Raw genomic sequence first — 27,721 nt, 5'->3', positions numbered from 1 at the left:
CAATTCTTAAATTCTTAAAGATTGATATAAATATTGTGAATGCATGCACTCCTCTCTCTCTTCTCCCCCTCCCTATCTCTTCTTTCCAAAATGAAAAAAAATTACACCTTCTGTATTTGTTAAAAAATAATTTATTGTATTAAATAACAGAATGTGTAAAACAAAAATAAAGAATTACATAAAAAAAAAATTCTTAAATTTTCTCAAAGTTAAGGCTGTTAATTACAAATTACGATTTTGCCTTTCATTCTTATCTATATATCTTAAAAAGTTTTCATGTTCCTTTTGCACTTATGGCCATAGTAATGTACTAAAGAATTTTTGTATTCCTTTATTCAATAAATGAAATTACTTAAAAGAGATTAAACATTTTTACCTAACTCAGCAAATTTAAATTACAAAGGAATCGGCAGGGTATTTCATTAGGGCTTTATTTAGAACAGACTAAATCTAGGGATATCTTTTTTTCAGTTGAGTTGGTTACAGCCTTATTCTCTGTGATCGTTTGTTTCCTTTAAATAGAACTTGCAAATGAATGTTTTACCATATATATGAGGTTTCTAATTTCTAGTAGCCTGACTTAAGATTTCACGGGAATATCAGATGATGGGATTTGTTGCGGTGCCAATCTAAATACAGAATACAAACGGGAATTTACTGGTCACATTTATATTTGTGTCCTTCTTAAAAAAATAAAACAAAAAGTACATCGCAGGGATTGAATTTGATTACAATTTGTCGAACGTGTCAACTTTCTATTGTTTCAAAAATAGGTTTGAGTGTACAAGTACAATATCTTATTTGTCGTGAAAATTACAGCTAAAAGTTTTCTTCATCGAAATATTAATATTAAGTAGACATTAGTCTGAATGTGCATATCAGAGAAAGTAAAGGGTCGCTGTTTTGTGGGCTGTACTGTTGTATGCCAGAACGTATCCCTTCTATATTCACTTGTTCCAGAGTGTTTGAGGTTAAGTTTTATTATTCTAACAAAACACAAACAACAAGTATTCCGAGAGATATTTTATAGAGTTTCCTGGTTATGTTGAAAAGTAGTTTAATGATAAACCAAAGCTTACATATGTATTTTTCAAAACTTCAACAAAAAAAACACTTCATTTTGAAAAAAAAAATGATCATCTTTTCACTGATTATAGATATGACTGGAATTGTACAGTTATTTCTCCTGCTTCTTTTCTACAACACCTCAGTGAAAGGACTCAATGTTCAACTTACGTCTCCGGGTAAGTATTAATCTTTGTTTAATTTGATTTTTAATTTAATTTTCCGCAGTTCACTTTACAGCTTGTTGGGACATTGAAATGTATAATTTTCAAAATAAGTTATAATCAATTCTTTAAAAAGCTTTTTACCAAATTGTTTTTTTATCAACATTTTTCTTCCATAATTTTTTTTTTTTTAAGTTTAGAAGATCTGCAGTTTTTGTTTGTTTTGATTTCTTTTGATTTTTTTAAAATTGTTATTATTATTATTATCATTATTATTATTATTATTATTATTATTATTATTATTATTATTATTTTATTATTATTATTATTATTATTTCTTTATTCGATGAATAAAAAAATCTTAATGCATTTTCATTCAAAGAAGATGTATTATTTTCCCTTCTTGACAGGTTTTTTCGATGATACTTTTGTAGGTGTGAAATATGGAATTTTATATATGTCCATTTTTGAAATAATTATATTGGTGTGATCGCATACTACAAGAATATTTTTTAAATAATATCTTTAATTAGGCGGCATGTAATGAACCATTCATTACGCCAAGGGACAAGATAGCTGTTTCAGACTATCTGAACATCGAAGAATTAGAAACAGATACCATTTGAATGTTAATTGTAATTGTTAAATCAAAGGCTAAAAGATTTTTAATGATAACATGCAATTTAGCGATTCAATTTTATTGTCCAGGCTGTGATTTAATGATATAATTATTGATGTTCTCTTATCCAAATGCGATTTTTCCGGAACAAATATGTCCATGCTTATATTGTTTATTATGTAACCATCACAAAACGCCCAATAATTTCCAAAAGCACAGCACCTGTCTTCATAATAAAAGAACGATATTAAAAGTTTCCGGTTTCCGAGAAAATCCTGATTAATATTTTTACTTTTAAACTGATGTGTGATATAAAAATATTAAACTTTGGAATAGCGCAATGAATTCTTTGAACATTGATAGAAGCGATTTATACATAGCAATATAAATTCTCGCCTGTATCTGTGATTATAGGATTCCGAATATGATTTATTGTTCACGACTGGTAATATGCTGCACAGTAGCAAATAATAGATTCATACTGCGTCAATATTGAGCACAATCAAGATTGAATCGTTCTCCATAGATTTAAGACTCATTTTGCTTTTTCTGCTTTTCATCAACTTAGCTGCATCAGAACAGATTTATTGGACACAAATGAAAGATATACACTCAATTCTGTAAAGTACACATCAAACTGTTAATGTCAGTTAATGCGTCTTTTTCTACACAACCGCACCTTTTATACAAGCAAAATAATGAGCATGGTGAATAATACTTGAATACTAGTAGTAGATTATTGCTACATAATGTTTAAACTTAATCTAAACTTACTAAATATTTATCTGTTAATCTGTTTGTCCAATTACATCAAATAAGTGTAGTGAACAAAGTGATCGATCTAAAAAAAAATCTACAAAATGGCTAATCAGTGTACAGGGCATAAAATACGGATACTGTTATATAAAGAAGCCTAGTTTTAAATTTATTATGAGGATAGCTACATGGTGTAGAAAAGCCATACGTCTGATAGGGCTCAGCAATAATTTGATATTCCGGTATGTTGCGATTCGTTGACAAATTTTTTTCCCGTACCGACATACCGGAACAATTCTTAAGATTACGATTTTTTGGAGAAAATTAAGTATTTATGATATATAAGATGTCAGAAACGTTTTCAATCGTGCAAAAAGTAAGGTTGCCGTAAAACCGTAATGATTTCAACAAGAAAATATTATAATTAACTTACCTAGCTACAATTATAAAGATACAGCTTAATGAGAGTTTATCATCACCAGATAGGTTGATATATTATAAAAACATTAATTTCCTTCCGTCTTAATGGTTAACAAATGATTGTTCTTAAATCAAATAACAAATTCTTTCTGCAACGTTCTTAATGTGTAAATTAATATTTAAACAAATATTTTGGTAGCATTAAAATACTTCACGGACTGCACTGACCACTTGGAAAAATCAAGCAAAATAAATAATTGTACGTGGGTTTATGATATATAATATGCAGAGGCATATACTTTTCAATTTCAAAAAGTAAGATTTTGGCCAACAAGTATAAAACAAGGATAATGATTTCAACAAGAAAAAATTATAATTAACTTACATCTTTGTCATTGTTCATTGTAACTGTATACCCCGCTTGATGAGGTTTATCATCACCAGATAGGTCATATATTTTAAAAAAATTAAATAGTTTGTTTTATTACAAAAGAAATGTCGATCAGTGAGAATACTTTGAAAAAATGTGGTTAACAAAAGTGTATGTAATATTTGTTTTTGTAATCAAAAACAAATTTTTTTTTAATTTTGAAAATATAGATTTGATCTATGATAAATTGTGATGTTATCATTATTTCATTCTTAATGTGTAAATTAATATTTAAACAAATATTTTGGTAGCATTAAAATACTTCACGGACTGCACTGACCACTTGGAAAAATCAAGCAAAATAAATAATTGTACGTGGGTTTATGTCCCCCATCTGATTCAATATGCAGAGGCATATACTACTTATGAACAATTTCTAAAACTAAGCTTTTGGCAAACAAGTTGATAAAACAAGGATAAGAACAGTCTCGATTGAAGTAATGATATCGCGTGTTCTATGGTCGAAACTGACATCTTTCATACTTATTTATAGACCAGTATTTACGAACTGAATGGGATATGGATTTTTTTTTTCTGTTTCCCCGATCATGACAAGGCGCATACGGAGGGTTAGACCGGTCGAGAGGAGGTGCTTTCTTCTGCATAGCATCTGATCCCACCTCTGATGTTTTAGAGGTCCGTGTTTGAATTGCTTTTGATTTGTACTGTTTTAATGGATGTTATAGATTAAATGCTGTCATCTCCATATGTTATCACTTAAAAACTGAAGTTCATTTCAATAATATAATATTTAACGAACTTCATCTTACTTTATATGGCTACTTTTACATATATTATTACATTTATATTAATAGACAATAAAATATCTTTCGTTGTTAGTTATAATGATACAACTGACGTAGGATAATTACTTCGGAGACTATGTTAATTATCACGTCTCAAAAGCATGTATGCAATCACGGACGTTTCGTTCCAGTTTCATTTAGAATATAGCCCATTGAGGTAGAAAAAGCAAAGGATTTTTTAAAAGTTCTTACATCTTTTACCACGTCACTAGTATTTGCTACTAATATAATGCAAGTCAATGAGAAATTGACGTACTCGGTAGTTTTTGTGTTGATTTAATTTAAGAGTTATAAGAAACCAAATCCGAATTTTAGGGAAAAAAGCAATTAACTACTAAGTTTGTTGCAATCGATCGCTTTGATTAAGCATTAATCATTGATAAGAATGCATGTTATGGATGACAAGGAACCTCTTTTGACAATTTCTTAAAATCAAAATGCATTGCGAATTATGACGGTCTACAAACACTATATCCTTATCTAAGTCATGTATGACTTAGATAAGGATATAACTGTTCTTCAGAAGGCGCTTATAAACGCATGTGATCTAAGTGTACATAATGTATTTATAGTCACTGGCCCTGTGGTGCACTATTTTTTATTTATGTAGGTCCAGTAAAAATTTAGCGGTTAGAACTGAATTTTTAAACCACTCGTAGATTTCTTGTACAATATGATTTTCCGTTAAAGGGTTTTCTCATAATTACGAAATAGTGGGAATCGTTCAGGTCAAAGTGTTCTTAAAGTGGATCATATATATACTCCAAGGTCAATGTCATGGGGTCAAAAAATGGTACCTAAAGTTAAGAAATGTATCCAAAGTAGGAAGTCTTAGCACCAACAGTTCTTAACTTATTGGAAAAGTTTTTTACAATTTAGTTCAAACTCAAATATCAAGAGACTTAGGCGGAAAAAAATGTACCAAAAGGTTTTGTCACAAGAAATACACTTGCGATATTTTAAAGCCCTAGCTCCAACTGTTTAAAAGTTATGAGCAAGTTTTTTTTTCAAATGAAGGTCAAACTAAGTTAAAGGTGAAAAACGTTTACACCTACTATCTGGTCACATGATATACAGAAGTGAAATTTACAAGGCCTAAGCACAAACCGGTAAAAAGTAATGGGCAAGGTTTTTTGTGGAGAAACAAGCAAATTAACAGACAGACGGACCGATGGATACACAAATCATTTTATGTCTAGAATCTTCGATAATGAGGAAATTAATGTAAAGCAATCTCTATTTGTTGCACTTTTTGGTGCTTCTTTCTCATGCAATTGTGTTGAGTTTCAAGATACTAAAAAGCTTGTCTTCTGCAGTCTATAGTAAAAAGCAACTAACGGATACAGGGTCTTGGTTCCTCTGTTTAAGGGGGCCGACTTTGGTTTTCATTGCGCAGTATTTCGCGCATCATAGTAAAATGAAGCGTACTTACTGTTTTAAAGCAACTTTTTTCACTTCATTAATAAAATTAAACAAACTTAAGAAATTACAGGTTTAAAAATGTAATTACAATTTTATATAACTGATTTTTTAACCGATTTTGCAATTGATAGGTAGGTTGACATTGTTACAGTGTGTTTTTGACGTTACGATAAACTGAAGCTCTTAAAGAAAGAGGTAATAAAATTGTTATTAAGAAAAAGTAATAAACATACGCTGTTGAAATTTAAAACATAGAAATTTAAGAATATCTCCAATATTTTTATTATGTTTTCATATAAATCTCTTGTGCCCGTTATATTTTGTAGTATTCTATAAAAACAGGAAAATTCGTTAATTTTTTGCATTTTGAGATGCCCCCTCTGGTAACAAGACGGTAGAATTTTGTGTTTCTTACATATAATGTACAATATAGTATTACCCATCATATAATATAGTTTTAACAAAAAGTCTATTGTAGTTTTTGTATAATATGCTTTAAAGTGATAAAAAGTGGCACTTTCCTATATAATCCTATAGTAAATGTACCTGTATTTTGTGACGGTCCCTTAAGAATACCTGGACGGTAGATTTTCCCCAAACTTGGCATGTACGCTGAAGTTAATGTAAGTTATATATGGTAAAAAAAATGAAGAGTTTCGCTATTGTAGTTTCCACACAATAAAACCCCAGTCGGCCCCCTTAAGGTCATCTATCCAGGATATTTATAAATCTTTATACATGTATTTTGAGATATTCAACATGTATTAGATGTCAAATTCATTTCTGTTTTTTATCCTATAGAAGATGAAACAGCCATGGAAAGGAATATGTACCCCCTGGAACTGGGAAGACCATACGAGGGAAAAAACAAAGATTCATATTATAATATAATAGAAAGTTTCGATGAGCCAGACTTCGAAAACTTTCATGTTGCATCTAAAAGACCTTTTGGAGGAATCTATGGAAAATCCTACAAAATTGGGAAGCGTGAGTATCCACCACTGGAGGTTCTATACGAAATGAAACGTCCATTTGGTAAAATGTATGGAAGCTCAACTCAAGGAAAGCCTGTGACTGATGACCATGCTGAATCCAAACGTCCATTTGGGTCAGTGTATGGGAAATCTTTTCAAATTGGCAAGCGCCCCTTTGGTTCAGTATACGGAAAGTCATATAATATGGGCAAACGCCCTTTTGGCTCAATATATGGACAGTCCCATGTAATGGGCAAACGACCCTTTGGCTCAGTATATGGAAAAACCTTTAAAATGGGTAAACGACCCTTTGGTGGAGTATATCGAAATTCATATCAAATGGGCAAGCGATATGCAATCCCACTTGTTCATAACGAAGTGAAGCGTCCATTTGGTAAAGTTTATGGAAATTTGTACAAAATTGGGAAAAGACCATTTGGCAAAATGTACGGAAAGAATTATGGAAAAAGATATCTTTATAGATATAGCCAAGTACCTGAAATGCGCACGTCTTTTGCCGATAGAACGTCATTACATCCAGAACCCAAAGAGAAAAGAGGACAAAAGACGTATGCCAATAAACCCTTCGGAAGAATTCCCAGCAGCGAAACATTTTTTGGAAGTCGCCAAGGTGAGGAGAATGAATTATTCACAGAAAAGCGTCCTTTTGGACAAATATATAGCAAATCACGACCATTTGGAAAACGGTCTTTCCATGACGATAATGACTATCCATATGATAAACTAATGCTGTCAAAGAGGCCTTTTGGTCGAGTTTACGGAAACTCCTACAAGCTTTGGAAAAGACCATTGAAAAAACATGACTTTGGAAAAAGATCTACATACAAACCTCTCGTTGCTGTTATGGATGAATATGAGCGCCCCATACTTTTGACAGTGGCAAATGGTCAGGACGAGGATTATCCTCTCTTCGTTGATAATAATGTTAATGAAGATTTAGACCTGAAAATCCTTGGCCCAAGAATGACAAATGGTGCTTCAGATGGATACAAAACATACATTTTAGATTCCTCGAGTTTGTATCCTGTGTTCGAAAACATCGAGGATGGAGAAAATCATGGCAGGCTTTATAAAGACATTGAGGAAGACTCGGACGAGGAAGGGTCCGATGAAGGTGGAGATTCTGATATGAGTGATCGTGATGGCAGTGAGAGAAGCGACTACGATGAAATTCTGGGTGAAGTCGTGCCTCTCAATTATTTTGAATATTTCTAAACAGTTGACATGAGGAGAACGTCGGAAATATATTTTGGAACAAATAAAATCTGGTGATAAATCGTATTCACATTTTATGAAGGGAAAAAAAGAGAAACAAACTGATTTCTATTAACATTCCATCATTTAATTTTGAAATTTCGGTTAATTATATCAATGTTCTTCATGGTTAAATTGTAATAAAGGAAGAATTAACACCTTAAATGACTATATGTTTTTATAAAAGGTAGAGTTCTTCGTATATATGCTGTTAGTTTTTCTCGAGTCCTTGCATTTTTGTACATATTTAATTTACGGTGGAAGAGCAGCAACGAAAGGGGGACAATCAAAGTAAGGACAGATACATTGTAAGTACTAGTCTGAACAAAAAATAAAGAAAAAGAGCGACAATACGAGGACAATAATTGACATCAATTTTATATCATCGGATTTTTTTTATTTGTGTGAAAGGGAGCAACTTAATTTGGAAAGTTAAATTTTTTTATTGACTGAACATCAACTTAATAATAAGCCATATATAGGTACGAAGTTCTGCGTGTCTCCTATATACATGCAAATACATGCATTAACATCTTATTGCGCAATCTGACTTATGACTATTGCTTCTTTCGATCTTGTCTGTTTTTCCTTCTTTTCCAGTTTGCGCAATTGTTGAAGCCTCAAGTGTTCAAGTTTGCGCAATTGTTGAAGCCTCAAGTGTTCAAGTTTGCGCAATTGTTGAAGCCTCAAGTGTTCAAGTTTGCGGAATTTGTTGAAGCCTCAAGTGTTCAAGTTTGCGCAATTGTTGAAGTCTCTGTACTTGAAAGTCTATTTTTTAAATGTTTCATATGTCACGTAAAAAGCACACATTAATATGAAGTAATATCTTTATTCCACTAAAACTGCAATATACAAAGATGGACTAAAAACCGGTCTATTATACATCATATAATACACATACGGACTCTATTTACAAGCTATTTACAGATGAGTTGTTGTTAGTGACGAAGATAGTAATCAATGGCCGTAGAGAAGGCAGCGAATCCCATAGCTCCAAACAGGCCGGCCTTCAGTCCAGCTGAAATCAACGACAACGACAATAAATAACTGATCCAGCTAAAATCAACATCAACAACAATAATTAATCCAGCTAAAATCAAGGACAATAAATAACCAATCCAGCTAAAATCAAGGACAAAAAATAACCGATCCAGCTAAAATCGACATAATGACAATAAATAACCAATCCAGCTAAAATCGACATAATGACAATAAATAATCCAGCTAAAATCAACATCAATGACAATAAATAATCAATCCAGCTAAAATCAACATCAATGACAATAAAGAAGTTTAAGAATTCCTGTTAATTTCTTTCAAATAATAAAGGAACATTTATAGTGTAAGTTTTCACGGCTATTTTCAACTTTTAGTTTTTCCAAATGCAATTTGAAAAATTGTCATTTCAATCTAAAATTTGAATGATGGCAATAGATGATTTTGCGAAAAAAAATACAGAAGCCCACTTAGGACCCAGAAAAAATGTTTTTATTTGATTCTATATTATACAAAATTTTAAGATATCATTTAAATGGAATAACTATGTTGTAATAATTCATTGCAATTCTGTAACAATTTAAATGTGTTCTGGCAGCAAATTTATTGACTTTGTTATGAATTTATTCAAAATCTGAAGTTGTGTCTTTAAAAGTTTTTTTTTGATTTTGATATATTGAATTATTGAATTAGATTATACAACTTAACTTTAATTTCACTATCAAATTTGTTTTATTTAAATTAATTAAATTCATTTTAACAAAAAATTTGTTGAAACAAATTTACAAGTTGACAACTCAATAAATGAAATTTTAACACATTTTATATGTAGGTCCTAAATGACCTTTTGTAAGGTATTATGATTTTCAATTTAATATAGTTTATTGACATCATATTTCTCTGGAGTATCATTTGACACATGGGTACTAGAATGAGTCTTATATAAGTACTAGTTTGTTTTTAATCAGAAAAAAATGTTTAAAATTATCAAGCTTCACACTAATATCAGGAATTATGAAATGGATTTATCCCAAGTGGATCAAAAGGTGTATAAAATATATATAGAAATGTTACAGAATTCTTTTTGAAATGATTATACTTGCCTCGCAGTCCTAGAACCCCACCAACAAGAAATCCAGTGATGGTACCATTCCCAAGTTCAGTTTTTCCTCGGCACTGAAACACATCAGTAAAGTTAATGGAAATCAAAGTCATATTAAGAATGAAAAGACTTCCTGTTTTTTAATTGTGCCTATCTCTTGACTACAAACTTTGTGTTATACTAGGTGCAGACAAGTAGCAATAAATACCATAACAATGCATTTATTTTGAAAGGATGCTAAATATTTTAAAAGTGTCAGCAGGATAATGTCAGATTTCTGCTTACATCTTTTTTATTTCAATTTTTCTCTTTGCTTAAGAAAATTTTTTTTTCACCAATTGTAAAATTATTTTTATTACATACAACTTTATCTACTTATTACTTTCAAAACCTTAATTCTTTGTAATCTAAATAAAACCTGCAAAAACATGAAGTGGTAGCTTACCGACTCTAAACAGCACTCTGTTCCAGCAAACATGGCCCCAACAACAGCAAAGTTCTTGCCGTATGACCAGAACCTGGCCCTCATTTCCTGTAGAACCATTCTGGTGGTGGGGGTCTCTGTTGACATTGTGGACATCGGGTCTACACCAGCCGTAAACAGCCCAAATAATCCTCCCAGAGCAAACCCTGAAAAATACAGGTTACTGATAATGTAGTGTCCTATCTGATCAGGTCCTTCTGAATATAATTATATTTTTAAGGAAGCTCCATTTGAAACCCATGTAAGTCCTTTAAGGTAGTCCGATCCTCAGGTTTATAAAATTAGCAGTTAAGTAATCAAAAATATTCATAAAAGTGTCGCTGAATTCACAAAGTTATATAAATTTGTCCACATTATTTCTTCAAAGTTAAAGATTAAAGTTAATCATATTATATAGGTAAAATCGTCAAATCTCCAATATTTTTGCAGAAAAAGTGAATTTGAACATCAGCAATGCATTTTCTAATTGCAAATTGATCAACAAATATATTTAAGGTTAAAACATAGGTAATCAGAGATTACAGAGCTCACCTCAACGAATGTTGTCTTTAAGTAAGGCAAAGTCACACAATTAACCAACAAAAAGTATACATTCCAAAAATGAAAATATTTTTAAAAGCAATTTTGATCCGATACTTTGAGGGAAGGTGTAAAACTTGTTCTAAATAGACCTACATAAAAAATTTAAACTACTTCTTCTTCATGAAAATGTAATGAAAATCCAGCATCTGAAGCAAATTTGAGAGTTTTCATCTCTTGATGCAGCATTTGTGCAAGTTTGGTTTATACAATGTTATATAAGCCTTATAGTTTTTGGTAATAGACCTGCAACCATAACTTTTACCTTGTCTATTATCTGAAAAATGTATGTCCAATTCAGCATCCGAAGCAAGTCCATTAGTGTGCATCCTTAGATGTATCATCCATGCAAGTTTGCTCATTATAGGGCTCATAGTTTATTGGAAATGAAACATGCATCAAAACTAACATTTTCATTCATCCACAAAAAGTAGGTCAGATTCAGCATCCGAAGCAAGCCTGGAAGTATGCATCCTTAGATGTATCATCCATGCAAGATTGGTCATTAAAGAACTCATAGTTCCTTGGAAATGAAACCTGCACCAAAAACTTTTAACTATTCACTCAACCGGAAAATGTAGGTCAGATTCAGCATCCGAAGCAAGCCTGGTAGTGTGCATCCTTAGATGTATCATCCATGCAAGTTTGGTCAACATAGGGCTTAAAGTTACTTGCAAATGAAACCTGCACCAAAAACATTAACCTGTTCGCTCAACTGGAAAATGTAGGTCAGATTCAGCATCCGAAGCAAGCCCGGTAGTATGCATCCTTAGATGTATCATCCATGCAAGTTTGGCCAACATAGGGCTTATAGTTACTTTGAAATGAAACCTGCACCAAAACCTTTAACCTGTTCACTCAACTGGAAAATGTAGGTCAGATTCAGCATCCGAAGCAAGCCCGGTAGTATGCATCCTTAGATGTATCATCCATGCAAGTTTGGTCAACATAGGGCTTATAGTTACTTGCAAATGAAACCTACACCAAAAACTTTAACCTGTTCACTCAAGCGGAAAATGTAGGTCAGATTCAGCATCCGAAACAAGCCCGGTAGTATGCATCCTTAGATGTATCATCCATGCAAGTTTGGTCAACATAGGGCTTATAGTTACTTGGAAATGAAACCTACACCAAAAACTTTAACCTGTTCACTCAACTGGAAAATGTAGGTCAGATTCAGCATCCGAAGCAAGCCCGGTAGTATGCATCCTTAGATGTATCATCCATGCAAGTTTGGTCAACATAGGGCTTATAGTTACTTGCAAATGAAACCTACACCAAAAACTTTAACCTGTTCACTCAAGCAGAAAATGTAGGTCAGATTCAGCATCCGAAGCAAGCCCGGTAGTATGCATCCTTAGATGTATCATCCATGCAAGTTTGGTCAACATAGGGCTTATAGTTACTTGGAAATGAAACCTACACCAAAAACTTTAACCTGTTCACTCAACTGGAAAATGTAGGTCAGATTCAGCATCCGAAGCAAGCCCGGTAGTATGCATCCTTAGATGTATCATCCATGCAAGTTTGGTCAACATAGGGCTTATAGTTACTTGCAAATGAAACCTACACCAAAAACTTTAACCTGTTCACTCAAGCAGAAAATGTAGGTCAGATTCAGCATCCGAAGCAAGCCCGGTAGTATGCATCCTTAGATGTATCATCCATGCAAGTTTGGTCAACATAGGGCTTATAGTTACTTGGAAATGAAACCCACACCAAAAACTGCACCAAAAATGTTAACCTGCTCCAAAAACATTAACCTGGTCATTCCTTTGCTGAAATTGCAGCATCTGAAACTTTGTCTGGTACAATAAAACACACTAAAACCATCTTCCATGCATGTCTAATCAGTATAGGACACAGAAGTAATTAAAAAGAAAACTGCTCCAAAAAACTTAACCTTAACCTGGGACGCCGACGCCGACGCCGACACCGACACCGACGCCGACGCCGACACCGACGCCGACGCCAAGGGTATCACATAAGCTCCCCCCAACTTCGTTGAGGTGAGCTAAAAACAATAGGTATCCAGGCATTTAGAGAAATTGTCATGAATTTTATACTTATATGTTTTTTTTTGTCTTCTTTTTCCATCATATATTCTATAAAACATAGTGTAAAAGGCTTTTACTATCATTGCAAGACACCACACATTACTTCACATTTCATACCTTGCTAATAAGCATTGGTATCTAAGGCTGGAATCAAGAAAATCTAATTTCTCTAAAACTGTATTAATTTTTTCTCCTTTGGTAGGGTACAAATGTCAACTTTTATCAGATCTTTAATAAGACTTCCAAAGACCTTGAATCTTATAAAGATAAATACAATGAAAATTGTTGCATAGAAAAATTTCACTTTCAAACCTCATCTTGATGCATTTCAAATTAATTATAAATTTTTGGAGTTATCCTTCCTGGCTGAGGATCGGATATCCTTAAGGTATGTCACTCGTGAAATTTGTTAAATCAAGGATTTTTTGAGAAGTATATTTTTGATAAGTACTCATTTAGTGTAACTCAAAGACGCAGAGAAAAATCAATGTGCATCTTACTGATATACGGTACAATTAAGTTGTCCTTTTTGCACTTAAATTTTAACTCTTTATCATATTTTATCAGATGTAACCATGGCAATAAATATAATCTTACTTTACGTAAAATGGTTTGATAATGTTTATCATTGAAAAAATCTAGCAAAATTAATACGCTTAAATTTTTGTGTGACCTTTTTGCACTAAAAAGTAACATGTTTGGGGGTATTAAAAACTGAATAAGCAATATAACATTTTCTTATATCAAACTTTTTACAACTTAAGTACTGATCAGTCACAAGTATTGAGTAGTTTAAAATAATGAAAGAAAAAGTTGGGGTCAGTGATGTTAATTTTGAAATATTGGTCAAAATATGTCATTTTCAGGCGAAAAATGGCGTAAATTTTACCATGACTTCTTTAACATATCTTCATATTTTGGCAAAGTTTGTTGAGGGAAGGTGTAAAACTTGTTCTAAAAATATAAATTAAGACCTATATCAAATATTCCTAGCAATATCCTAATGGAAAATATTCTCCGAGTAAAAATATGTGAGGCTAAAGTTCCACGAAGTTAAATTTAATAAATGTGCAGATTTGCAGAATTTTCTGCTAAATATCCTTCCACCACAAAAAATAGTCCCTCATACATCTTGCTTCCTTGTAGATTTTTGAGCAGTTTTTTTCATTGAATGTTAAAAAATAACATTGTTAAATTTTAATATGTCGTAAAAATTGAATTTTAATGAACAGTTTTGAAGTAAGAGGTTCTGCGTGAACTTTTCTAAAAAGTTGATGAGTGACATACCTTATTATCATACCTCATTATAAATATTCTATACAACGCGTAATCTGATTAGTTCTAGATTATCACGTGATCGGGCCGTAAAACTTCATATTTCACAGCCGTCGGCACGCTTTTCATCATATTCCACCTCTTCGGAACACCTAGGGTATTTTCCCGCAACATAGTTCTCGTTCGTTGAACGAAAACTCCCGAGAGTAGTAGACGTCACAATATCCTGGTTTACGTCACAAAATTGATGATAATGTGTTGAACAAAGGGTTTTATAGTAACTTTACGTAAAAAATGAAAGTTTTGCTTGTTTCGGTATAATAAACAATTCATTGCATGAATGTTCGGGAAACATGAAGACTTATTAAGCCAAGAAATATCATATTCCCCTCGGGCGAAGCCCTCGGGGAATATGATTTTTCTTGGCTGAATAAGTCTTCATATTTCCCTCACTATCATGCAATAAATGTATAATATTCATGTACTACATTCATATTTGACAAAGTTTTTCTTTAATAAAAATGACATTACAAAAGACTTCTTAAAGATAGGGTGAGATATGAAGTTCAAGCAAAGTTGTCATGAAGCTTTGGGGAAAATTTTACATGCTACAAATCTATATGCCAAAATACACGCAAGACACATTCCTGGAAGAATATATCTTTATTGTCAATGTCACTAAGTCACTAAAAGAAAAAAAAATAGTTTTTTAAAATCATTCATTTTATAAACTTCAGATAAAAATAAAAAATTCCCATCCTCTACTTTTTTCCTGATTTGTAAAATAAACTGGACTACCTTTATCTTTTGGACCATTTTTGTGGCCTTCATCCAATGTCAGAATAATTGTTCGGATGTAGACATTAACGTAATAAATTATAACTTTGGAAAGGCGTGTATATCATCAACAAAATTAACACCCGGTGACTCTGATTTTTCCTATCTTTTAAGGTCACGAACCAATCCTTCTACTTCCTTTGTTTGTTTTATTTTTTTTCAATAATTTTGTAATTTGATAATTAGACACCTACATTGTTATCACAAACTTTCCTTTTTACAACTAGGTAACGGATACTGTTAATTCATTCTGATAACTTTCAGCCAACCAACAAATTAAAATCAAATGGTATACTCTGATTGAGGAGAGATTACAGTGAGTAATCCATCAGGTCATTACATTATATGTTATAATAATCAAATTGGATGTGTTCAAGTATCTAAGCTGTCAAAACAAAGTGATTTGTAACAAACAATAGATTTTAGATGTATTGGCATCGGAAGCAAATTGAAAGTTGGGGACTTATTAAAAGAGAAAAAATCAAATCTGAAAAAATTGACAACCAAAAAAAGGAAAAATAGTAATTTGTCAAAACATAAAAATCCTACTTTAGGGAGTTGGGGGTTGAATCAAACTTCTTTCAGTACCAATTCTCTTTTTTAAACCCTACCACTTTGAATACTGTGCAGCCTGTGCATGTTGAAAGGAAAGGGACGGCAAAACCTATGCCCAATGTTCAATGCCTTTATTATGCCTATCGTTACAAAAAACAGTGGGGCCCTAGCACCCTCCCCCCTCCGTCCGACCCTATGAGATGGAATATTCTAATATTTCAAAATGATTATGTCCTATGGTGGTGAGCAGGTGAGGGTCTGTCTCGATTCAGTTTATTATGTACATGCTCTCAGGCTATAACAGGTCCAGTCCAAAGACTTTTTTCTACCTACGTAGCTATTAATAGCTATGTAGGTATTTAAACCTACCCAAAGTAGCTATTTTTACCTACTTTCTGCTTTACTTGCATTTTGTGACCAAACGCAGGAACGGCGAAACATGGTGACTACCATATTTTTTGATACAGTCACACTAATAATGAATGCGACAAAATTTTGGCCAAAAAATTATTACTTCCTAAATCGGCAATTTTACATTAGTCTCTATGCAAAATTGATAATAAACATAATCATTTTTTGGCAAAATTTTTGTAATATCCATCATCAGTGTGACTGTATCAAGAAATTAAGTGCTCACCATGTTTCACCATTAATGCGTTTGGCCACAAAATGCAAGTAAAGCAGAAAGTAGGTAAAAATACTACTTTGGGTAGGTTTAAATACCTACGTAGCTATTAACACAACGTAGCTGTTGTGTTTTGACTGGGATGGGTTTAGACATCATATTGCTCAGTATAAAGATCAAGTTCTTGTGAATGTACATACATATACAAATACTGACTATTTATGGAATGAATTCAATAAAAAAATCTCCGAGGGTTTGTCGGCTTTTGTACCATCTATAAGAACCAGAGGAAAGAACAAGCTACCCTGGATTGATATTCACATCAAACGCTTAATTAGAAAACATGATAAACTCTTTTACAGACAGAGAAGAACAAAAAAAACAGAGGATAAACACCAGTATAAAACTACTAAACTTCTAGTCCAACAGAAAATAAGACTTTCATATCATAGATATGTGAACAACATCCTTGGAATCCTAGAGAAACAGGTCTCTGAGTCAGAAGTAAACCCCAAACAAACCTATGCCCCCAAGAAACTTTTCACCTTTCTGAAACATGCTAGGAGGGACTCATGTGGTGTGTCACCACTTAAGGAGGGCGGCACCCTCAAACAGAGCTGTTTGAGAAAGCTGAAATTTTAAACCGACAATTTCAGTCAGTTTTTAGTCCCAAATCTCCCCTTTCCCTCTCCCAGCTATGTAACATGAAGGTGAGTAACCAACATATCAGTACCCCTCACCCAGCCGAGTCTACCTCTTTTACTGATGACCAACCCTCCCCAGCAAGTACAATGTAGTCACATGCCAGAAATACTGGTAACCAAAGAGGGTATAGAAAAATTGCTGATAAACCTAAAAACAGACAAAGCTGCTGGCCCTGATCAGATTCCACCCATCTTGCTAAAAGAACTGCACCAAGAGGTAAGCCCAATAATCCAAACCCTCTTTCAGCCCTCCTATGACACAGGTACATTACCCAGAGAGTGGTGCACCGCTAATGTTAGTCCATTATTTAAGAAGGGGCACAGATCAAACCCGGCCAATTACAGACCTATATCCCTTACCTGTATACTGTGCAAAACTATGGAGCATATTATAACATCAGACTTGGTAAGATATTTTCCACAAAATAACATCCTATATGACCTCCAACGTGGACTTAGGGTGCAACGGAGCTGCGAAACCCAGCTAGTGATGCTGGTCGATGAGCTTGCACGTAACATTCAACACGGTAAGCAAACCGACTTGGTCCTGTTAGATTTCAGCAAAGCACTTGACAAGGTCTCACACAACAAACTACTTTTTAAACTACATGAGTATGGTGTTCGAGGCCGAAACCCAGCATGGATCAAGGGGTTCCTCAGCAACCGTTCCCAGGGGGTAGTGGTAGATGGCAAGTTCTCCACATCCATCCCCGTTACATCTGGGGTCCCTCAGGGCTCTGTCCTTGGTCCCATCCTTTTCCTCGCTTATAATAACGATTTGCCGGAGCATGTGAAGTCGCAGGTCAGACTCTTTGCAGATGACACTGTCATCTATATTACTATGGATAGACAGGGATGTCAGTCAATGCTCCAAGAGGACCTTAAGCAATTAGAGAACTGGGAGACCTTGTGGGACATGGAATTCAACCCAAGTAAGTTTCAGGTAATCCATGTAACGACATCCAGATACCCCATTTGTAACAACTATATACTTCATGGTCAGGTATTAGAGACTACCTCATCAGCTCGGTATCTGGGTGTCGATATATCGGATGACCTGAATTGGAGCAAGCACATCAGTCAGTTACAAACAAAGCCAACAGCTCTCTTGGCTTCTTTTACGCAGAATTATACCAACCAGGAACCAGCAGCTTCGGTCAGCAGCATACAAAGCGGTGGTATGTCCACAGCTTGAGTATGTTGCCAGTGTTTGGGACCCTCATTTGGTTACACTTATTAACCAAGTTGAAGCTGTATAGCGCAGAGCTGCAAGGTGGGTGATGTCGGATTTTAGAAGAACATCAAGTGTCTCATATAAGCTACAAACCCAAGGTTGGTGAAGGTTACAACAAAGAAGGGCAGATGCAAGGTTTGTACTTATGTACAAGATCGTACATGGACTAGTAGCCATCCCCTTAGTTCAATTCATCCCCCCAAGTAGGACTACCCGTTCATCTCATTCCCTCACCTTTCGACAGATACAAACTACAAAAAATGTCTATAAATATTCCTTTTTCCCTCTTACAATAGTACAGTGGAACAGACTGCCGGGCAGTGTTGTCTCACTTCCAGATGTTGAACATTTCAAACTGGATATGAGCAAACTGAATCACCCCAGACCTTAATTATATCATATTGTTTTTATATCTTTTAACTGTGAATACTGTTTTACTGTTCCCTTTTCACCGCATTGAAATTTACTTTTCTCTACTTTTTATATCTTTTAATCAGCTGCGCACCCTACTCAGATTACTCAAAATTTGAGGGTGAGTAGTATCATCTATCGAGAGATACATAATAGCTACGTAGGTAGAAGTAGTTTTTGGACTGGACCTGTATAAATGATAACAGGTTCGTTTGCCCCCTCTACCTGTTCATAGGAGTCCGTTCGCCCGAAATGTTTTTCACCCAATATCTTGTTCGCCCTATATATAGTTCGCCCAATACTTATATATATTTTTTACTCATATGAATTTAAAAAAATTTTATATTTTTATTTCCTTTACAAACTTGGGTTATTTTTTCTCATATTCTGTTACAAGGAACAATTTTTATTTAGTCTTAATTAATTTTTGATATTATTCTAATGTATTTTTTAATCGACTTGGTGTTTGCACTATAGTTAATTAGATGATTAATATCAATGTTAATTAGGGGGATACATCCGTGTTGTTTTTATGAATTGGGATATGTTTTGACAACAATTAAGGGACTGAGGGATTAATAGGTCCTTTATAGAACTAAGCAGCGGATCCTGAATGTTTTACCTTTGAAGAATCTCCCTTTGATCTCAAAAAAATGATATATAAGAAGATGGAAGATGAAAATTAAACATTCCACTATCAATCATGGCAGAGGTCAACCCCCCGTGCCTTTCCTGTGGGAGAGAAGTCCGGCCGAGACAACATGCCATCAGCAGTGATGCTTGTGAAGGTTGGCAGCATCGCCTATGCAATACTGGTAAGAATTACATTTATTTTAAAACTATTTTAGATTAGTGAAATTATCAATATTTATATTTTAAAGGAATTAAACAAAATTTATAAACAAAATTTATTAATGTACTAAAAGTCCAAAGCTGCAATTCATTGAATTCAATGAACACTTAATATTTTTCTATTTACATGATATAAAATTAAATAATTCATTAAAGAAATATAAATTTTTCAAGTTGAAGTGCCTTTTTTTACTTAGCATATACATTTCCTTTGGAAACTGTTAAAAGTTAAAGAAATATTTTATACAAGTAAGCAGGGGGTTTATGAACCTTAAAAAAATTGATTTTTGTATTAAAAGTCCAAAGTTGTGCTATATTCATTGAACACTATATATATCTTAAAATGATTGAAAATAAATAATTAATCAAATCCAGCTTTGTGTACAAAAAAAGGAAAAAAATATTAAATTTTATATTATTTACTAATGAAGGATATAATACTTGTATTAATATTTAATTAATTAATTTTTTTCATGAGTTTTCATGTTGAATATTTATTTTTTTTACTCAATTTGACAAAAACCACATGTGATGCAAGTCATACATATATATAGTCAACAAATATTATATAATATGTCAAATTGAGTAAAAAAAAAAAAATAATTCATCAAAAAGTCAAATTTACAAAATTTTTAAGAGTGATTTTGGATGTGAAAAATACTCCAAAAAATACTAATAAAATTTAGAACACTTAAGTTTTGTGGAATTATGTCAACGACAAATTTAAAATCTTTAAAAAGCTTTTGTATATTTATTTCTAAAATAAACGACACCGTCTGTCCTCCATAATTGAAATGCTCTCTTTTTTATTTATTTTTTTTTTCATTGTATGTTTATTGTTATAATTTGCACATGCCTCTCATTTACCTCATATACCACTGATGTTGGTGTTGTATATTATTCAGCATAGTTTTAGTACATCTATATACTTAATCAATTTACACATGGTTCATAAGTTGAGATAATGGCTATCATGTGTAATTTAAATACATATTGTAAAATATGAACAAAAATATAAACATAAATATACATCAAGTATAGTTCATATACAGTTTTAATCCTCTAAATACGCATGTTTTACAACTCAGTTTTTTAAGGTTTTACTAGAAAATATCATAGTTTTAGTTTTTTGTGTACTTACATCTAGCTTCCATTGAACAGGGCATGTTTTTAAATATTTTGTAAAATCATCAATAAAAATATGTACATTTTATTTGAATCAGCATGCGTAATTTTAATTGGAATATAGATAATTAACAAAATAGATAAAACAAAGAGTGATAAGCAATTGTTGTATATGTGTTTTTGAACAAAAAAGATGCAAACTTTAAAATTTTCCAGGGATATCACTGCAACAGTACAACAACGTAAAACATGGTAGGGAGGAGCTTCACTGGTTCTGTGGACCATGTGAGGAGAGGTATTGGCCAGCCGACCCACCAGCTGATGTCGACCCTCCAGTCCAGCCAGCCGACCCACCAGCTGATGTCGACCCTCCAGTCCAGCCAGACAACCCTGTTGATGTCGACCCTCCAGTCCAGCCAGACGACCCCGTTGATGTCGACCCTCCAGTCCAGCCAGACGACCCCGCTGATGTCGACCCTCCAGTCCAGGCTGATGTCAACACTCCAGTCCAGCCAGACGACCCACTCGAGGGATCCTTTGATGTTGGTCATCGGCGGGCATCCATCCACCCAGAACCCATGGACATGTAAGATTCTATTTTCAAATTAGTAATTTTTATTCCATGATATAAATGTTAATGCTAGTAAATGATAAATGTTAGTTCCAAGGTTGAGTCAATTATCCAATTGAAAAAGAGAGATTGTGTGTAAATGGAAAATAAGTTTAAGCTTTATCATATTAAAGAATTATACATTCATCTACAAACAATTATATATGCATAATTTTTTAGGTCCCTGAATGCAGAGCCTGATTTGCCAGATGACATTCTACCCGATGATGGTGTTATCCAATACAAAGTCCTCGAGAAAGGCAGCAAACGTGGTGGTCGGTTGTTGGTTGCCAGCAATGGATTTACTTTTGGAGTAAAGGTATTTAATTGTGAAAATTTTTATAAGTAAATTACATTTGAAGTAAAGGTATTTAACTGTGAAAACTTTTATATGTAAATTATACCAATACTTTATACCATTACTTATGCCATCTCAATGTGTTACTGTCCATCGGTTAACACCGAGATTGAGTGACTTACCATGTGCTGATGACTGAATAGTGACTTGTGTTTGTGAACATGACTTACCATGTTTGTGAACTGTAGATAGTGACTATGTTTGTGAATGTGACTTACCACATTTGTGAACTGTGAATAGTGACTCATGTTTGTGAATGTGACTTACCATGTTTGTGAACTGTGAATAGTTTTTACTAAATTAAAGAAATTGTGAATGAACTGCAACTGCTACAGTGTATCTCTGCTATTAACTGTGTTTGTAGTGAACTGCTATATTAGTGACTCATAATATTGTAGTGCTAAATGTTAACTTTTTTTATAGTAGTGCTTCATAAAAAATTATTTTGTAGGGCTTATTCATATTTATGATGTTCATATTTATGATGAGAAATAAAATAAATGGCATTAAAACTTTATATAGCTTGTTTTTCTTTGCATAATAAAACACCCATAATGAAATGAGGAAAATGAACAGAGAAATGAGTATAGTAATATCGGTAAAAGTATAGTACCTATAGATAAAAGGAAATGATAAAACCTCATGGTATAGAAATGAGTTAATTTTTTTCTAGAAGGCTTGTACTAATGAAACAGCATAGATGAAGGGAAATAATCCATATAAAAATGAGGAAAATGACAGAAATGATAATAGTAGTATTGATAAAAGAATTTACACATAAATAACTTAAAATATATTAATACAAACTCTGAAAATTTATAATATACAAATTATACATACCATTTTGGAATTTCCAAACAGGTCTGTCAGGTCTTGGATAGATCATGTATTTAGTAAGACCATTTGTGACAATATTTGTGACAATATGCATGATCGTCTAACGGTCTGTTTTATTTCAAATGTACCAAAAATGTGGAAAGAAATTAGTTAGATTTTATTCTACTTTAAATTACGGTGAACGGACCCTGTGCGAACAAGTTCTAGGGCGAGTGGACTCTGGGCGAACAAGAAATCAGGAGAACGGGAAATCAGGCGAACAATTTTTAGGGCGAACGAACATGGAACCTGTATAAATAATATGATTGGGCCTGACCGGCTGACGACTTACTTAAGTAAACTTTTCATCCGGTAAAAAGATATAAAATATCTATATTTTAATTTAATGCCAGTATATTTACCTGCCACACAACTCAATGCTGATTTACATATGCAGCTTTCAAAGAAACTCGTCACCAGAACCTCTTCTCTGGTCTTCGGGAACTGTGGTATTCCACCAAGTGGAATGAACTGTGCCCTTCTCATTTTACGATTCCCAATAACATGATCAATAACAAAACTGAAGCTTTCGACATCTTTTGGTGTTAGTTTTGGAATATTTTGCCTGTTTTGATCTGTTCTGATGACACCCGTGCCTTGCAAGGGCGCCGCCATTGCTGATGAAATATTGTGATTTCCAAACCCGAGGCAAAATAGCGAATTCGCAAAAGCATGGAAGGTTATGTATCTATTTAGATGTAATTTATTAATTAAATTTATTGCAAACTTCATAGAATCTGAAAAAAATATGGGCTTAAAATGTTAGCATATGTGTCTATAAATAAAATGATATAACCCAAATTGCAGTTTTCTGTTTATTTTATTTATATGCCATGATATGGAGAGGGTGCACCTTACAAAAATATTAACGTCTTGTGTTTTCGACCTAAATATAGTATCAACACCTAATCAGTATTGGCTATAAATATCCACTGGTTATTCCAAACAATAAAAATACGATTGTCTGTCTTTAAACAAAAAATTGAACAAGTTGCATATTTTGGTTGCAATTAAGAAATAAGGTATCATTTTTAGGGGTGCAAGATGTTTCGGGACCGCGATGTTTCGGGACCTAGGTAATACGACGATTCGGGACTAGCGATAAGACGGTTCGGGACTTGCGGCAAGACGTTTCGGGACTTGGGTTAAATTTTTCGGGATTTCAATAAATACTGAAATAAATAACATATTTAGCTAAAATTATTTATTTTTTTTATTAATGTATCATTAGATAAATATATGGACAGACATTTTAACTTTATAATATAATTTTTTTATAATTTAATCGCCATAGATACGTTTTCTCTTTATTAAAAAGAAAATGTTTATTGTTTATTTTACCTTTTAACAAAAATAAAGACATTAAATTTGTTTTTTTTAAGAAACATACAAACATACAGTATATATTTATACACATTATAACAATAAATAACAATTAAGATAATAATTTTAATTAATTCCGTATCTAGTAGCGTCCTACATTTAGCTTAAAACAACAGTGTGTGCTTGGGTCATAATTGTTATAACAACAGAGGATCAAACACCCATATCCCGATTGTTTATTCGGGGTGTTAATTAGGAGAAAGATAATGAAGAGATCCCCTCCAAGAAGAAGGTCTCATTCCTCATTGAGACACCAAGAGAAGACCAAAGATGTCAGGTTAGTAATTAATTAGACAATTTTAGGTACCTAAAATAAGAAATGTTTCAAGTTTTATGTTTTAAAATGCTGATTTTATTTTAATTTGAGAATCCTACATGTAGCACTATTATCACTGATTATATGTTGTATTGTGCATTATTCATATTATTACATACTATATTTTGTTACAATGTACATGTAAAATGCATTTATAGAACTTTACTTTAAACATATTTTATTGAGTAATTCAATAAGGATTGGGCAACAGACAAGGCCTATGTACACCCTCTCCTTGTATAATAGATCAAGATACAATAGTAGGTAATAATACATGTACATGATAATCAATATATTAAGATTACAATGAAAAATAAAGATTCACCATCTAGTATTATTTATCAATATTATATTTCTAAAAAGATGACAACCCGTCCCCCTAACTGTATGTATACATATTATTAACATACTGCTCAATCTTAAAGATAATACAATTATTTGGGGGGAAAATTAGGCATTTAATAGAGTATTTAAATCATAACCAGTGTCCCTAATTTAGTCTCTTGGAAGATTTAATCAATTCTTGTACATGTAAAAATATTCTGCAATTTGTTTGATAAGAGTATAAACAATTTCCTCTTAGAAGAGTGTCGAGTTCAAATACAACATCAATATCATTTAATTTTTTTACCAATAAGTTTCTTTCAACATTATGATGGGCAGTTTATAAAATAATGTGATATAATAGTAGTATTCAGCTTATTCTTAGTAAATGTTTATATATACTTCATCAATTTACAATGGTTTATAATTGCTAACATGTAAAATAAAAAAAATAATATTTTAAAGAAGTACCACGTGTACCATAATGCAAAAAGCCAGTGAATATATACATTTACAAAAAATATAGTAATATTCCAAAATATATATTTACTGAAAAGATACTATACATGCCATTAAGTTAAACAAAATATATACAAAATTGACAAAATTACAAATATAATAGCAATATTAAATTAATACTGAATTAATAATTAATTAATTAGGATAAGGTTATATAAAAATAGTTTTATTTTAATTTTGTTGTTCATTGTAATGTATGAAGAGTAGATTATCAACTGGTACATATTTAGTATGAATTCAGAGAGAGAGAGAGAGAGAGAGAAATTTAACAAATGATTAGGAAATAATAATAATTATATAAAATATAAGTTGTTGACCCAGTGTACGAAGAATTCCCTATAATAATATCATAATAATCTAAAATTCCATTGAAAACCTCTTCGAGTTTCTTATGAAGGTATGTAAATGATTAATAAATGAAAAAAAAATTATCAGTTTTCAATTCTATTACCATAATTGTATAATTTATATTTATTTTTCTGGATAGGAATGGTAAAGTTTAAGTTTTTAAAAGTTTGTAATGTAGGGTAGTTTCTAGAATGCCTATTACTTCTCCTCAAATAAATTCTATTTTTTTACCACAAGTAAAAATGTTTATTTTATTTTTTAATTATGCTAATTTATTTATATTCATATTTCAGAGAGCATACAACGAGAAGGGGGGTGTTCACCGCTTCGTTCGTCAGGTGATGGCCCTTCCCTTCCTTCCTCCTGAACACATTGAGCCCATGTTCCACCAACTGGACCAACGCATTCGCACCGACATCATGGACTCCTTCATGGCGTATGTTTGGAGACAGTGGTTCAGGAACGTGACATTCCCCGTGAAGAACTGGAGTGTGTTCATGTCTTCAGTGCGGACGAACAACGACCTCGAGGGCTGGCACAACCGCCTGAACTCCAGGATGAACAGTCGTGGTCCAGTCCCATTCTACCTCCTACTACAAGAACTCTACAAGGAAGCATCTGCCATTCCAATGCAGGCCAGGCTCCTGACAGAGGGGAAGATGGAAAGACTTCACCGTAAACGTGCAACCCAGTTGAATGGTAGACTGTTCACCTTGTGGGAGGAATACAACGAGAAGGAAATCAGCACCACCCAGTTATTGCGGAGGTGTTCCGAGTTGTACGGACCAGTGGACCATTAAAATGTGGAGTGTTGTGTTGATTGACTGACTGTGGAAATCATCAGAAAATGTGTTGTGTTGTGTTGTGGTGATTGACTGACTGGGGAAACCTTTGTTGTTAATTGTTTAATTCATATTTTTATGTTATCAACATGTGTTGTATTCATGTGGTAAATTATAAAATTCAATGACTTTCACTTGCAGGTACCAAAGAGGAAAGATCCAATGAAGCCAAAATATCTTCATCATAAAGTAAATATAGCTCTGCATCCATTTCTTTTCTTACTAGGCCTACATCAAAGTCACCATATGCATTTGCTATTGCAGAAGATCCAGTTTAGTTGCAGACGGTATTTATATTAAAACATCAGAATGGTATGTTAAATGTTTTATAGCTTTTATTAATTGATGAAATTCTTGTCTCTTTACAAAATAAACTCTATTTAAATCATTTCAGACTTGTTTTTATTTTTATTCTTTGTTTGATGATGTTGCGTAAGCAAGAAATCAGGCGAAAGTTGTGCCATTGACCCAAATACTTCTGAAGCGGTGAATTGTATTCATACGCAAGAACGTTTGATCATGTGACCGACTTCATGTCATGGAAAATTGAATATCATTTCTTTAGTATATGTCATATAAGTACGGCGCCGCTGGAGGGCCAGGTAAAAAAATATTTTTATTTGTTCGGACAAATTAGAAATTCGTTCGGACGAATTAGTTATTTGTTCGGACGAATTAGATATTCGTTCGGACAAATTAGAAATTCGTTCGGACAAATTAGAAATTCGTTCGGACGAATTAGTTATTTGTTCGGACGAATTAGATATTCGTTCGGACAAATTAGATATTCGTTCGGACAAATTAGAAATTCGTTCGGACGAATTAGTTATTTGTTCGGACGAATTAGATATTCGTTCGGACGAATTAGTTATTTGTTCGGACGAATTAGATATTCGTTCGGACAAATTAGAAATTCGTTCGGACGAATTAGAAATTTGTTCGGAAAAATAAGTTATTTGTTCGGACAACTTAGATATTTGTTCGGGCAAATTAGATGTTTGCACAAATTATCCTGTAAAGAGAGATATACACTTTGTCTATTCAGGAGGATTCATCCTTTTTTAATGCATAAATAGCTCTTTGGACCATGATATACACACGTAGCAACTAGAAATGTGATATTAAAGTCGGGTATGTTGATTGTAAATATTCGGAAATAATGGATCTATACCGGTATAATATATTATAGGCCTAAAGTCTGCCATTCTGAAAGTATATTTTCTGAGAGCCCACTAGTAAATTCAAAGGGTCAGTTACTTCTTATCAAACATATTTTCACTCCCATCCCTGACTAACACTGGGGTGCCAGTGGTCAGTTACCGCTTCTTTGAAAAGATGAGATCCACTCCTTAAGGTTTTACTCCTACTGCAGGCAATT

General features: G+C 33.0%; 2 protein-coding genes across 2 annotated transcripts; one reads left to right on the top strand and one right to left on the bottom strand.

Annotated features, from left to right (window-relative positions):
• Window positions 1–8,746: 8,746 nt before the first annotated feature.
• LOC134251398 (mitochondrial import inner membrane translocase subunit Tim22-like) lies at window positions 8,747–23,235 on the bottom strand. Its single transcript, XM_062733801.1, has 4 exons — window positions 22,974–23,235; window positions 10,475–10,659; window positions 10,031–10,103; window positions 8,747–8,949 (listed from the first exon to the last, which is right to left on the bottom strand). The coding sequence occupies exons 1-4, from the start codon at window positions 23,224–23,226 to the stop codon at window positions 8,870–8,872; spliced, it is 591 nt and encodes a 196-aa protein (XP_062589785.1). The 5' UTR covers window positions 23,227–23,235; the 3' UTR covers window positions 8,747–8,869.
• Window positions 23,236–25,710: 2,475 nt separating this feature from the next.
• LOC134251427 (uncharacterized) lies at window positions 25,711–26,463 on the top strand. The gene has a single exon (XM_062733835.1). The coding sequence runs from the start codon at window positions 25,744–25,746 to the stop codon at window positions 26,299–26,301; it is 558 nt and encodes a 185-aa protein (XP_062589819.1). The 5' UTR covers window positions 25,711–25,743; the 3' UTR covers window positions 26,302–26,463.
• The last annotated feature ends 1,258 nt before the right edge of the window (window positions 26,464–27,721 follow it).

Source organism: Saccostrea cucullata, unplaced genomic scaffold (genome assembly GCF_032062105.1).
Source record: "Saccostrea cucullata isolate Sc308-1 unplaced genomic scaffold, CSIRO_AGI_Scuc_v1 ctg65, whole genome shotgun sequence".
Taxonomy (NCBI): Eukaryota; Metazoa; Mollusca; class Bivalvia; order Ostreida; family Ostreidae; genus Saccostrea; species Saccostrea cuccullata.
The sequence above is the reverse complement of the archived record's forward strand: the minus strand, read 5'-3'. Positions and strand labels throughout refer to the sequence as shown.